Consider the following 14,965-nt stretch of genomic DNA (forward strand, 5'->3'; position numbering starts at 1 on the left):
TTAGGCTAATACTTAAAAAGGCTTTATATTTATTTACATTTATAGATATAAAACCTTCCAATATATATGAATGTAAAACCCATAACAAGATTTGGTCACACTAAGGTTCATTAGTTAATGTTAAGTAATGCATTTACTAACATGAACAATACATTTACTACAGTATATCTTCATGTTAATAAATGTTAGTTAATGAAAATACAGTGGTTCATTGTTAGTTCATGTTAACTCATGGTGCATTAACTAATGTTAACAAGCATGGACTCGGATGTTAATAATGCATTAGTAAATGTTCAATTATGATTAATAAATGCTGTACATGTGTTGTTCATGATTAGTTCATGTTAGTAAATGCATTAACTAATGAACCTTATTGTAAAGTGTTACCCAAGATTTCTTTGATTAAACCTTAAAAAATAATTAAGGTCCAAAAAGGACATTCCTAAAATAAGTGAGCTACACTTTAAGTAGAAATTTCCCAGAAAGAGCAGGTACAGGTACATCAATTTTAAAACATAAATGGCCAGACAGAAAAAAATCATATAAATCATTTTATAATTATTTAATAAAATATTTATTTAACTTAATTTGTTAAGAAACCATTAGGGGTGTCAGAATCAATGATGATAGTTCTTTTATTTCAAGTTTGTAAAACTTATTTGAGTCAATAGTTAGATTACTTCCTAAAATGTATCATTTAAATCATTCATGGAGCTGAATGCAATAAATAATCTGTATAAAAAAGGTCGAAAATAAATCTACGCAAACAATCTAGTCTTTATATATAAATTATTTAACAAAAATTATACTGCAGTAAAATATGTGTAGTCTTTTAAAAAGCATGATATACACAAGATGGTATGGGTATGAAAACTTAATTGTTTGTTTTGAAATTTGTGAATCGGAATTTATCCAATAATAAACCTGAAACACACGTGGTTGTTGTCATGCTGTAAACTCAGCCAATCATGTAATATCAGTGTCATCATCGTAGCTCCAGCAGTTGCTCTTCAGATGCTGCACTGGCTGAGTCTGCCATCTGATCTTGGAGCGCTGTCACAGTACTTTGATGCCACATGCGACAGTCTCGTGGCGTCTGCGCAGCATCAATCCAGACAACATTTCTAACCAGCATGCATCACTTTAAGACAGATTGTGATCGATCTGCGCATCGCTGCATGAAATCAAATGCACTTTTTGACTTAATAATACTTGTTATTCTATAGAATGCCTAGGAACAGTGTGTGCAAAATCTTCACAAAAAATAATATTTCATACTTTGCCCAAAACCATCAGGCATTCTATACATTTGCTAGGAATTCTGTACAATATTTATTTATTTATAAACTAATTTGGCCATATTTAGTCTATAATTATAATTATTTTACTTTAAAACTTGACAATTAATACTAAATTATTTTAAAAAGTGATCTGAAAACTGTCTGGTAAGAAAACACTTAGCTATTTCCTGGATAAAATTATGTAATTATTATAGTTTAATAAAATGTATTCCAATGGGAAAAACAAATACCATAGAAGTCAATGATTTCTGGTTATATCTCTGTTAACAACAGAATAAAAAACACAAACTGGTTTGGAAGAAGGCAAAGAGTATATAATAGCAGAATTTTCATTTTTGTGAAAACTATCCCTTTATACATGTAAAGATATAGTCACTTCAAAGCTGGAGGAGGAGATATGTGGTTCTTCATAAAAAAAATAAAAATAAATATAATATGTATATATGACTTTTATATATATATATTTGCAAAGGTGCACAAACACAAATTACAGCCTATATAAACAATATGAAGAAAAATGTAACATATAAATTACTGCGGTGTGTTTTATGGTTTTATAGATGTTAGTGTTTTGCTAAGACCCAGGATGGCTTAACTGAACGTTTCGAATGCTATATGCTATGTTTCGAATCATCTGTAATCTTCTTAAACCTCGTCTTCCAATGTTAGCTCACATGTGCATTTCTGTCAGAGGGAAAAAAAGTATTTATCATGAGAACATTATCCACTCTATTATAGTGAGCAAGTGGTTTATTAAAGATCAGTTGGTTTCAGCTGATGACCCAAAAATTTTGTTGCAAGTCAATTTTTGTTCACCACTTTGGCAGTTTCAAATGGAATAAATCTTCCTCTAAAGGCCACTTTGGAATGAGAACATCCGTGACCTCCGTGTTGCTGCATTGTCCTAAACCAGTGGTGTCCAAGCTTGGTTCTGGGGAACTGTCCTGGAGTGTTTATCTTCTATTCAAACATGAAAGCTTCTATTATAAATAGTAAGAGCTTGATTACCTGCTATATTGGACCATGCAAGTGCATAGATTTCCTCTTGACATTGGCAGGGACCTATGAATCCCCCAACCCACCTCCCAAAAGGCGTTAGTGTTTCTGACATATAGTTTTAACTGAAATTTTGGAATGGTATTCTGAGAGATTAGGAGAACTGACAAGGAGAACTGAGAACTTGTACAGATATTTATTTAATATATTTGTAAACTTTATTATTTTTTCTACAGCCACATACAATATACAATAGAAGTCAGAATTATCTGCCCCCCTTTAAATTTATTTTTCTTTTTTTAAATATTTCCTAAATTATGTTTAACAGAGCAAGGACATTTTTACAGTATGTCTGATAATATTTTTTCTTCTGGAGAAAATCTTATTTGTTTTTTTTCGGCTAAAATTAAAAGCAGTTTTGAATTAAAAAAAAAACATTATGACAAAATTGTTAGCCCCTTTAAGCTTACATTTTTGATAGTCTACAGAACAAACTATCATTATACAATAGCTTGCCTAATTACTCTAAACTGCCTAGTTAACCTACTTAACCTAGTTAAGCTTTTAAATGTCACATTAAGCTGTATAGAAGTGTCTTGAAAAATATCTAGGCAACTATTATTTACTGTCATCATGGCAAAGATAAAATAAATCAGTTAATTAGAAATGAGTTATTAAAACTATTATGTTTAGAAATGTGTTGAAAAAATATTGTCTCCGTTAAACAGAAATTGGGGAAATAGTTAAACAGGGCAGCGAATAATTCAGGGGGGCTAATAATTCTGACTACAAAAATATTTTATATTTGCTACTTTAGATTCTATTGTTATTATTAAAACCCAGGCTAATTTTGTAGCCCAATATACATTTCTGGAGAGCGCCAAATTTGTCCCTGGAGCTTTTTGTAAATTTTTTTTTTCACGAATCCATCAGAGATTTTTTTGCAAAGCTTTTTGCAATTTTTTTTTTCACGAATCCACCAGAGGGTGCTGTGTATGCTTTTTGGGATCTCAAATTTTTCCCACGAGTGCCATTTGCTCCTGCTGTTCTCACCTAAATCCACCAGAGGCCACTGTCGACTGACTGACTGACTGACTGACAGACAGACCAACTGACTGATCGACTGACCCACCCTCCTCCTTCCCTAAACCTAACTGATGAGTGTTTTCAAAAGTACTGATTGACCCGCCCACCCTCTTTCCTAAACTCAAACCCGACAGCGTTTTCAAAAGCAATCCTTGCTACACAATTTGCAATTTCCAGAAATATATACACATCTACATTTCCAGAATGTAAACAAATGTTGCATTATTGTTATTATTTAATATTGTTATTGTTAGGCGATGTAGTAGGTAGTGCTGTCGCCTTACAGCAAGAAGGTGACTTGTTTGAGCCTTGGCAGTTGGCGTTTCTGTGTGGAGTTTGCATGTTCTCTCTGCGTTTGCGTGGGTTTCCTCTTGTGGGTGTAAGGGCATCCGCTGCGTCAAACATATGCTGGATAAATTGGTGGTTTATTCCGGTGTGGGGACCCCAGATCAATAAAGGGACTAAGCCGAAAAGAAAATGAACTATTCTTTTACATTTAACTGGATATTCTGCTGTTAGTCTTCAGACAATATTATTCACAGACTATATCAGCCTGCTATAACTTTAGTTTAGACTGTACGTCAAAGTAGGTAAAAACACTAGCGTTAATGTTACCATTATTATGATGGACTCATTCTGTAGCGAACTTGAGTTTATGTAACCTACACTTTTCTTAGAAAAAAGCTAATGCTTCTTATGTCCTTTTTTGCTGCTGCCATCATCACTTGTGTGTGTCACCCACCTCACACACATCTTAATCTTGCTCAGGAAAATGAAATGAGTTCATCATAATCATCATAATAAGGCATCACGGTAGCGCAGTGGGTAGCAAATCACCTCACAGCAAGAAGGTCGCTGGTTCGAGCCCTGGCTGTGTCCGTTGGCATTTCTGTGTAGGGTTTGCATGTTCTCCCTCTCTTGAGTAGAGAATGGGATTCTGCATGTCCAGGTTAATGTTTATTCATCTTCTTTTCGGCTTACTCCCTTTATTAATCTGTGATCACTTATCCAGCATATGTTTTACGCAGTGGATGCCAGGTGAATGTTGACAGAAAATTTTTTTAAAAGCGATTTAAATTATTTTTATAGTTGGTGGATATTGGTGACAATATGTCCCCTCTGTCCATGCTAATTCTATTCTTCTATGATATTCCATGATATTTCTCCTGATACCATCCCTGGTTATCGCCTACACTTTATGTGCATTGGATTGGCATGAGTTCTGGCTTAGGCAGCCCACTGGCTCAGTGGTTTAGCATTGTTTTCTTACAGCAAGAAAGCCATTGGTTTAAGTGCATGTTCTTTCAGTGTTTCTAAGTGAGTTGGGTAAACAAAATTGGCAGTGTATGTGAATAAGAGAGTGTATGGGTGTTTTCCAGGAAGGCATCCTCTACATAAAACATATGGTAGAATAGTTGGTGGTTCATTTCGCTGTGGCGACCCCTGATAAATAAGCTGAAGGAAAATTAATAAAAAAAAAGAGTTTTGGCTTATGCTTTGCTAGTTTGTGCTGTACTTATTGTGTTGGTGAGTATGCAAATGGGATGATATGTTTGTGTTCTTACGCATTGTTACCCTCGCTCAAAATTGTCCCTGTTAAGTAAATTTGGCCCTTGATATCCACTACAAAAACAGGTGTATTCAATATAAGCCGATTCGAATGTTATCACTCAGTTGAATGGGCGATATCAGGGGTTATCAGCTGATAGATATGGGCCACAAGGGTCCTTCTGTACCTACTGCTAGGCCCAACAGGCTGTTATCATTCATCCAAATGGTTAATCAGCTATAGATCACATACGGCTGTGGCCAGAAGTTAACGAGAATTATTTATAAAATTTCCTATTAATTGTATTTTAGTAACATCATCCCCTACCCCAACCCTAAACCCAACGGTCACAGTAATGTAAAAACAGATCTGGATCTTTAGTCTTCTGTTTTAGTATACCTGATTTACCATAAAAAATATTTATATTATTTATCAAATTTTCCATCAATTGTATTTTATGAATGACTTCCCCTTCCCCAACCCTAAACCCAACTGTCACAGTAATGTAAAAACAGATCAGGGGCCTCATGTATCAACCCTGCATATGCACAAAAACTTTGCGTACGGCAGATTTCACGCTCACGTTTGGATTTACTAACGATGAAATGAACATGAGAATGTGCGTTGGTTCACGCCAACTTTATGCCTGGCATACGTGCATTTCTGGCGTGTGTTTGTTTTATTTCTATTGGCAACTCCTAGAGGTAATTATCTTAAATTGCACACTAAAAAGTATCTTTGAGCCGTGCAATGGCAGCTGTATGAGACGGGATCATCCGCATGTCTAGCAGGTATAAAAGGTTTCCATACCATGCAGTTGACCAAATCTGAAGACTAATTTGCATGGATGAATCAGAAACATTGTGATGTTCAAATGCGCTTAACATAATACAAACTTATTAATGATTCCTATACTTGTCTTCCTCGTGATAAAGAGTAGGCAAAATCTCATATGTAGTGGGGGATAGAAAAATGAGTTCTCTTTAGTTATGTTTTCTGTCAATCAAATGGTGATGTGCAAGAAGCACTCAACTAGCTCATTCCAAGAGGTGTGCTATTTGCACTTAGCCTAAATCGACAATAGAATTTTTTTACACCTTTACATCGAACCATTTCTTCTTTTAATTCACTCACAGTGCGAGGTTCAGACCTAACTCAGTTAACCACGTCAGCTAAACTTTCCCACTCCATTTTTTTTCATTTGTTAATAATTCTGGAGGACAAACTTGCAAATGACACATTTTCTCCGGTCTACTTCTAAAAGGAGCACCTCGAATTCACATTCTCAAGTAGAGTCATTACCATATTTATATGGGGGAGGAGACAGGGAGCGGTTTTGCGCTTGTGCATGTGCCCTCAGTTTCAGGTTAAGTCGGATGTACAAAGAGAATATGCATGGGATTCAGCGTGCGCAGTGTTTCATACATCGGAATTTTTTCGTACGCAATGTTTTAGTGTAAAGTCAACGCAAGTCTTCGTACATTAGGCCCTTGGAGTCTTCACTTTTAGTATATCTGATTAACCATGTTGATGGATGATAACAGCCTTCTGAGCCTACCAGAAAGAGCAGAAGGCCCCTACTGGCCCATATCAACTGATAACCACTGATAACCCCTATTTAATCGAAGGATAACATTCAAAGCAGGTGTCAAAAATCAATGACATGCACAAAAAGACAGATTCTACTCGTTGTGAAATGGTCACATTTAATGAACAACTTCTCATTTTATATACATCTATAAAAAGAACCCAGATACAGGTTACAAGAATCTAAAGCTAATACATACATTATTAAATAATAAACTTTTTCTCATGTTAAAGATACATATCATAGTTTACAAAATATGATCAAGGAGAATTAAGCAATTATGAAGGTTTGGAAGAAGAAGAAGAAATCAAAAAAAAAAATCTAAGTTTCTAAAATTATAGTTTATTCAATGATAACAAAAAAAAAAGAGGAAGTGAAACAATTTCTCCAAGAAGGTAGTATTAAACTGTGATATTGACTAGAAAAAGGCTGCAGAAACAGATGGTGAAAGGCAAATAGTGAAAAGACTGAAAATACGATTCCGAACGGTGCTTAATCTTCAGACGGTCCGACGTGACACGTTTTTCTTCCTGTTACAAAAAGGCAGTCCAGGACAGTCCAAACCAATTTGTTATTTACAGTTTCAACTTCTCTTGTGTTCAGGGGCCCAAAAAATGGATGAAAGAAAAAAGAGGTAAACGAAAGGAATACAACAGTTATTAAATGACGGCCTTCGAAATCGACGTTTTCCTCCTCGGTCTTTGAAGCTCATGAAGATTTTGTACTGCCAGTTTCAATCCCTTACAGACACAGGTTTGGGGAAGCTAGGAATCATGGGAAAAATTTAAAGAAACTGTCCAAGTCTTTGGCATGATGAGTTAGCTGTATGTCGAGGAAATCACAAAATTAGCTTTTTTCTGTCCTCTGAATGGTTTGAAGGAACAAAATGGGGTGGAAAAAAATCTTGTGAGACAAAACAAAAGTGTGGTGAATGAATTTTGTTTGTTGGATTGATTTTGTTTTTTGTGCTGCCAGGCAGGTGAGTCTTGTGTCCCCAAATCTTTTGCTCCCCTGGGGTTTGGTTCCTGTGTCTGCGTCTGGTCTTCCGTCGACTTCAGAGATGTTCAAATGTTTTACTGTGGTCCTTTTGTAAATGTCTGCGTTTATTAATCTTTCTAGATCTTTTTGTCTTTTGTGAGAAAAAGAACTTGAATTAAATTATCAATGCACGATATCTATTAACATGTGCAAAATAGAAATAGAAGACTCCTCATATTTTTTTCCACAGGAATGAAGCTCACACATCTGAAAAAGAAGAGAAGGTAGAAAATATTTGTTAGATTTCTGATGAAACATTTAGTATATTTATCTCAATGTGTAAGGCATTTGTTTATCATCCCAATCAAATTATTGCTTTAAATCCCCAAATACAAAGTCAAAACTACGATATCTAAAATAATTTATATAAATATAAATATAAAATTAAGGATATCAATCAAGAATAAATTGAATATTAAATGATTATACAATTATACAATACATTTCATGATTAGTCATAAATATTCACATAAATATGTCTATAATTATAAACATTCACATACAGCACTCATCCAGCCTCTTAAACCTTCACCCTTGTGTATTACTCTGCCCACATACAGCGACAAGCAGAGGACACGTAACAGTTTGACAAATATTACAGCTTTTGGACAACATAATGTACCTTTGAGGCTTTTTTACTCGAGAATGTAGTTGTTTAGATTGCAACTCTGCAGTTTATTTATAAGGAAAGTGCCTATTTTTAAAAAAATTATAATTTCTGAGAGACGGTCGATGGGCATTAGCCTGTCTTTGAGCAAATACGGTTGATGATGTTCACCCACAAGATGGCAACAGAGACTGCATAATAAGCCCTGAGAAAAAAAAAAGCGTAATTTCAAACTAAAGCTGATCAAATCCATCCTTCCATAAATACCTATTGGATCAATCCCTTCACCATTAAACTTTCTTAGATAAGTTAACAATGTTTGATAATAACAAATTTTCTTTGCCGCTTCATTCACCTAAAGGGGAACTTGAGGCCTAATGGTAGTAAGTTGAACTTGGAACTCAAAGGTAACTTGTGGTTTTCTTTAAGTTTAGTATAACTTTTGCACAAATTGTATCCAGAAATCATGTCTTAAAGATGATCTCCTATGGTTGAAATTATTTAATGCAGATAACGAGTCAAATATTGTATCAGTTGATTATGTTTTCACCCATTGTGTGACCAGTAAACAATCAACCTATTAACAATGTTGGATTTAAAAGGGTGACAGGCCTATATGAAGAGTTAATTTAATTTTTTTGGATCACAGAATTTGCAATTAATATCTTCTATACTTAATGTAAAAACATGACTGTCTAAAAAAACAAACCTTCTAAAAACATAAAAATATGACATCTGAAAACTACAAAAATATCTGATATTTCTAAAGTTCCTGTATTTCAGCCTGCAGCACTCAGATGGATGATGTTCTGAAGCTTCTCATCCTGTTCCTATGGAATGATATTTTATTCCATCTTATTTATTAAATAAGATGCTAAATTGTACACTATAGCCATTATATATTTCTGGATGGTTCAGTTGCCATTTTCAATTATTGTTGACTTGCTCCTCAATATACCCTCACCATTTCTCTGTTACTTTTTTGAAGTATAATTTCCATCCATACTCCAATCACTTTCTTAAAAATAAATACATTTTCTCAATTTCTCATCTCAAGCTTATGCAAATTACGGAGAATAGAAACTAATCAGAGGCCTCGTTTTTACGGTGTCATCATGTACTGTAGACTTCTTGCAAATTATTTTACAATATTTTGAAACTACAAAAATACAAGACATTAAAGTATTTCGATACAAAATATTAAGCTATTTTTTATTAACCCTATCAAAAACAAATTACAATATGCTATTTTGTATTTGAAATACGTATTTGAAATACATATATCATAAATACTACCCATTCCTGCTCGTGCCAACGCATGCCTCCCACCAGTGTCGATATACAGCCACATTGCACTGCTACGAATATGATATTCCTTATATATCAGGGTTTCTGCAGGTTACTTCAAGTCAAATTTAAGACTTTTAAAAAGCCTTTTAGGAACATTAAGAATTAAATTTTATACTTATACAGGGTTAAAATGTCTAACAGATTTTGTGAATTGTATTTTCTTGCAATGAAGAACTTAAATAATAATAAAAAAATGTTTTATTAAGATGTATTGTTGGTCAAGGGATGGATGTCAGCCCAAATTGAGCAGCTTTACTTGGACAAAGAAAAATTAAGATCTGTTTAAAATTATATACCTACAACACAATATGTCAGTGACATTTTAAGGCTTAAAATTTAGGTTTTGAAATCTGTAAATTTTGGTATTACTATAATGAGAAATATGGTGAAAATGTGCTTAAATGTCAAGAAAATGATTAAAAATCCTTTATAATCAAAGCAATAATCAAGGTCTTTACAGTGTCTGGAAACATCCCCCACCAGAGCACTTTTATACAGCGGTCAGCTACTCCAACATAAATTACTGACACAGTATTGCAAATGAGAACAAACAAGACCCATTGAGAGCAATATCCCAATAGCTCTCTCTTGAGGCCAGTGGAAAGCTGTAATTGGTGAGCAGCGACTCGTAATACTGCCTTTAATTTTGTCTTGGCCGATTACAGACTGACCAATTAAATCTCATTCCGAACAGCTCAGTGTGCAGGTATAAAGGAAAGGTATTTCTACGTCTACATGGCCTACGTCTCGAGAGGGTGAACACATCCTACCCTCGGGGCTCTATCATACACTTCCTCCTGCCTTCTAGCTCCATGCATGAGTTTGCTTTAATTAGAGATAGGCTCGTTATGCTGTGTTGCTGAGTTGTAGATAACAGGCATGCTGTAAACATATGGGCCGAGCGCTAATGAATCTCCGGCTTGTTACTTGGCTATCTCTTCCTGCTTTCTGACTCCTGGAGGGGATCAATGAGGTTTATATGGCTGTAAGCATCCGTAACTGGGTCTCTCAGATTGTCAGAGGTTTCTGGGTGGATTGTGCTGGTCTAATGAGCTGATGGTCAACAATGTCAACACTGTCAACAATCTCTACATTTGTCCAGATTAAAGAGCTGACTGGACTGTAATTGTTTCTAAGAGTATCCGTTTCATATTATTATGCAATAATGTTTGCTTTGAGAGTGTGACTCCTTCAGTAGTCTGCCAGTGTTTGGTCAATTGATAATAGTATACATGGATGTCAAGAGTAATACAAAACCATGCTGGGCAAGAACTTTTGGCACTTTAAAAGCTGAAGTCTGACTCGAAACGATCCACCCCAAGGATTCCAATCCAGACCAATACCTACACCTACAAAGACCTTAATCAATACCAGAGCCCTGATAGTCAACAAGATAAAAGAGCTGACTGGACTGTAATTGTTTCTGAGAATGTCTATTTCATATTATTATTCAATAATGTTTGCTTTCAGAGTGGGACTCCTTCAGTTTTCCAATGTCTTGTTGATTTATAAACAGTATGCAATATGAAAGCATGCTGGACAAGTATTTTGGGGACACTTTAAAGAAGCTGAAGTCTGTAGACTTGAAACTATCAACCATAAAGATACAAACCCAGACCTATACCAGACCTACCAAGACCTTAATCAATACCAGACCCCCCCACCCCTCCCCAAACTAGACCAAGATCCATACTAGACCTGTGTGGTCAGGACCAGGAACAGATCCCCTAAGATCTAGACTAAAACCATACTCCTGTATCGCACATATCAATACCACAAACCAATTACCCCAAGTTCCTTCTCTAATGATCCAAAGGTCTTCAGTACTACAACTCACAGTCACAAACTTCCAAGTGGACCTGATTAAAGAGCTGACTGTACTGTAAAGCTTTCCATTTCATTTTGATATAAAATGATGTTTGTTTTGAAAGTGGAACTCTTTCAGTAGTCTCCCGATGTCTAGTCCATCATGAACAGCAGGTATGACTGTTGTGAGTAATACAGAATCATGCTAGGCAAGTACCACCCCAAAGAGTCAAACACAGAACAATACCATACCTACCAAGATTTTAATCAATATCAAACCTCCCAAGACCAAGATCCATACCAGACCTGTTATTTCAGGATCAGTAACAGATCCCTTAAGACCTAGAAAAATACCAGACTTCTGTATTACTCATCTCAATACCACAAACTGATTACCCTGACTGTTTATTGTCTAATATTCCAACCGTCTCCAGTTTGGTGTCCTGTATTGTAACTCAGAGTCACAAACTCCAAAGTAGTCCAGATAAAAGAGCTGATTGTACTGTAAAGTTTTCTAAGTCTCCATTTTATTTGTTATAAAATAATGTTTGGTTTGTGAGTGGAACTCTTTGAGCAGTCTCCCAATGTCTAGTGCATCAAGAATATCAGGTATGACTGTTGTGAGTAATACAGAATCATGCTAGGCAAGTACTACCCCAAAGACTCAAACACAGAACAATACCAGACCTACCAAGATCTTAATCAATATCAAACCTCCCAAGACCAAGATCAATACCAGACCTATGAAATTAAGATCAAAACCATAGCTCTTTAGCCCTAGAATGATACCAAACTCTGATTATCCAGAGTTTTTCAGGGGTTCCAAGTGGATTTTGTTGGTCTAATGAGGCAGTGGTCTCCAGCTGGGTGTCCTGTATTGTAACCCACTTTCATTAGTCTCTACAGTTTTCCAGATGAAAGAGAAATGACCAGACAGTAATTGCTTCTAAAAGCGTTAGGAGTGAATATTTGACTTCTTCAGCAGTCAACCAGTGTTTCGTCCATTAAGTCTAATACGTTTGACTATTGAGAGTTGTACAAAATTGCACTCTGGAAACACTTTGGGCATTTGCTAAGGTCTGATGCCTTGAAACAACCACTCTCAAGTCAAGCATTTCTAGCGCAAACAAGCTAGTGATATTACTGAACTTAAATAACCCTCCTTGCCCTATATGGTGCTCAGCAGATCATCTTGACCACATCGTCATCTCCAAATGCATTGAGTTTGCTGGTCAGTGTAATTCGTCATAAAATAAAGGAGGTAACATTCCTAAAATAATAATAAACAAAAACTTGCACTATCAAATAATGGTTAAAATTACAATAATGTAAATTATTTTGGCTTTTTATTGGCTCGCCACTTGATGTACAATACAAAACCACTTAAAAATGCATTGTATTCAATGACCTTTACAAACAGACTCACAGATTCTACTCATTGTTAAATCATATTTAATGAACAACTTCTCATGTTAAATACATCCATTACAGCTGTGCTCTAAATATGGGCCAAATTATTGAATCTTCAGCTTGTAACTTGGATTTTGATGTAAACATTTTGACTATTGAGTTAAGTACAACATCATATACTTTGGGCACTTAAAAGCATCATCCCAAATACTCAAATCCAGACCAATACCTGACCTACCGACACTTTAATCAATACCAGATCTCCCAAGACCAAGATCAATACCAGACACATGAGGTTAAGATCAATGCCAGACCCCTTATGATATAGAACAGACTCCTTTATTAAGTTTATCACTACAACACCCCGTTTACCTAGACCAGACCTCATATGACTCAAATCAATACCAGGACCACTAAACCTCTACTTGAGTGGACTGTCTGCGTGATGTAATTTTGATTCTTTTTAAGAAACCATTCTATTTCAAAAAACGTAGACATTAGTGCATGTACAAAGAGTTGAGTAAGTTTTTGAAAAGAAGTGTTGAACTCTATTTGTCTATCTATGCATATAGTAAAACTCTAATTTGAAAGGTAAGAATGCTCAAACCAGCAGTTTGGCAGCTAGGAATTTTGGGCACACGGGTCAAAAAAAAAAAAAAAAAAAAAAGACTGGACTGTGGGATCCTCCCGACCTCTGGGTCCTTTATGTTCCACTTTTCCCCTCATATACAGCACACTTTCATTCATCAATCTTTATACCTAGAACAAACCCACCAACAGCAATACTAGCCTACTGTAATTTGAAAAAATCCTAGGCCATCTAATATCCAAACCTAGACAAACACTACACCCCCAAGGCTGAGATCAGAACCAAATCCTTTAAGACCAAGACCTATAGTGTAGATCAAAATGATATCCCTTATTCAGATTGGAATCTGAGGTAAAATAGCCTCTACTTATCAGCTGAAACACAAATTTGGTAAATTCACTGCAGCATTCATTTCTATTAAAATTACACTTTGCAAAGTTTTTATGGTGAAGATACAGAGACAACTAGCTAGCAAGTTAATTATCAGTGTTAATACCCAGGAATAGATAATTGCTATATAAGAGATAATAACATTGTATCCTGACTAGACCCATCATAAAATGACACAACAGGAATCCCAAAAAAAACAGGATTGCCCAGTCCTGGTTCTACAGGGCCACTGTCCTCCATATTTTAGCTCCTACCCTAATAAAACAAACTTGAGTGATTCAATCAAGTTCATTACTACATTTATCCCTTTAAATTGCACAAAATTGACTGGTTGACCTTTTTCCTATAGGTTTTTATAAATAAGAAGAAAAAGAAAAATTTTGAGGTTTCAGAAACACAATTTAAATAAGCAGACTGTTGAAGAGTGAAACTTAAAAGGGTGAATATGTTTTTTTTTTTCCAACCTAGGCTCATTCTAAAAATGTACCGCTATATACATTTCTAGAGAGCACCAAATATGTCCTGGGAGGTAGTTTTTTTGGGCGTTTTTGCAGTGTCACAAATCCAATAGAGGCCGCTGTGTACCCTTTTTGAGATTAAAATTTTTTCTCTTGAGTGCCATTCGTGCCTGCTGTTCTTGCGTAAATCCACCAGAAGCAGTTGTCGACATAAGTACCAATCAACTGACCCAACCTCCTACTTCCCTAAACCTAACCAATAGTGTTTTCAGATGCACTGATTGACCCGCCCACGATTTTGCCAAATTCTTACCTTGTTATTTACTTGCTTATTTTATTTTTTGGCTTCTGTCTTTGTCTTACCCACTTTCTGGAACTGTTGTTTGCCGGACTTAAACCTTGCGGTCAATTCCTGTCTGCGTCTCAAGTCCGCCGACGTACATGAAGGTAAGTGGTCAGCTGGTACGCATGAAAGGAATGGCGTCATACTGCACTGTAGCTTTCCTTTTAAAGATGAAATTAACCATACATACTTCTGGCTACAGCCAATCGGATCATTCCAAGCTCATCATTAATACCCTGCCTAACTATACTCCCTATCTCCATTTTAAAAGACCACCTTCATCCACCCATTCTCCCTTCTCCCTTTTCTAGTTTAATCTAGGATCGGGCGACACAGTGACTCAGTGGCTAGCACTGCTGCCTCACAGCAAGAAGGTCATTGGTTCAAGTCCTAGCTGAGCCAATTGGCATTTCAGTGTGGAGTTTACATGTTCTTCCTGTGTTCGCATGGGTTT

General features: G+C 35.7%; 1 protein-coding gene across 1 annotated transcript in view; it reads right to left on the minus strand.

Annotated features, from left to right (window-relative positions):
- Positions 1–6,625: 6,625 nt before the first annotated feature.
- Positions 6,626–14,965, minus strand: part of cntfr (ciliary neurotrophic factor receptor) — a 330,293-nt gene continuing 321,953 nt past the window's right edge. The window contains 1 exon segment of the mRNA NM_001098242.2: positions 6,626–7,765. Within this exon segment, the coding sequence (NP_001091712.1) occupies position 7,765 (1 nt within the window). The 3' untranslated portion in view covers positions 6,626–7,764.

Source organism: Danio rerio, chromosome 10 (assembly GCF_052040795.2).
Source record: "Danio rerio strain M-AB ecotype USA chromosome 10, GRCz13ab, whole genome shotgun sequence".
In the NCBI taxonomy this organism is placed as follows: domain Eukaryota; kingdom Metazoa; phylum Chordata; class Actinopteri; order Cypriniformes; family Danionidae; genus Danio; species Danio rerio.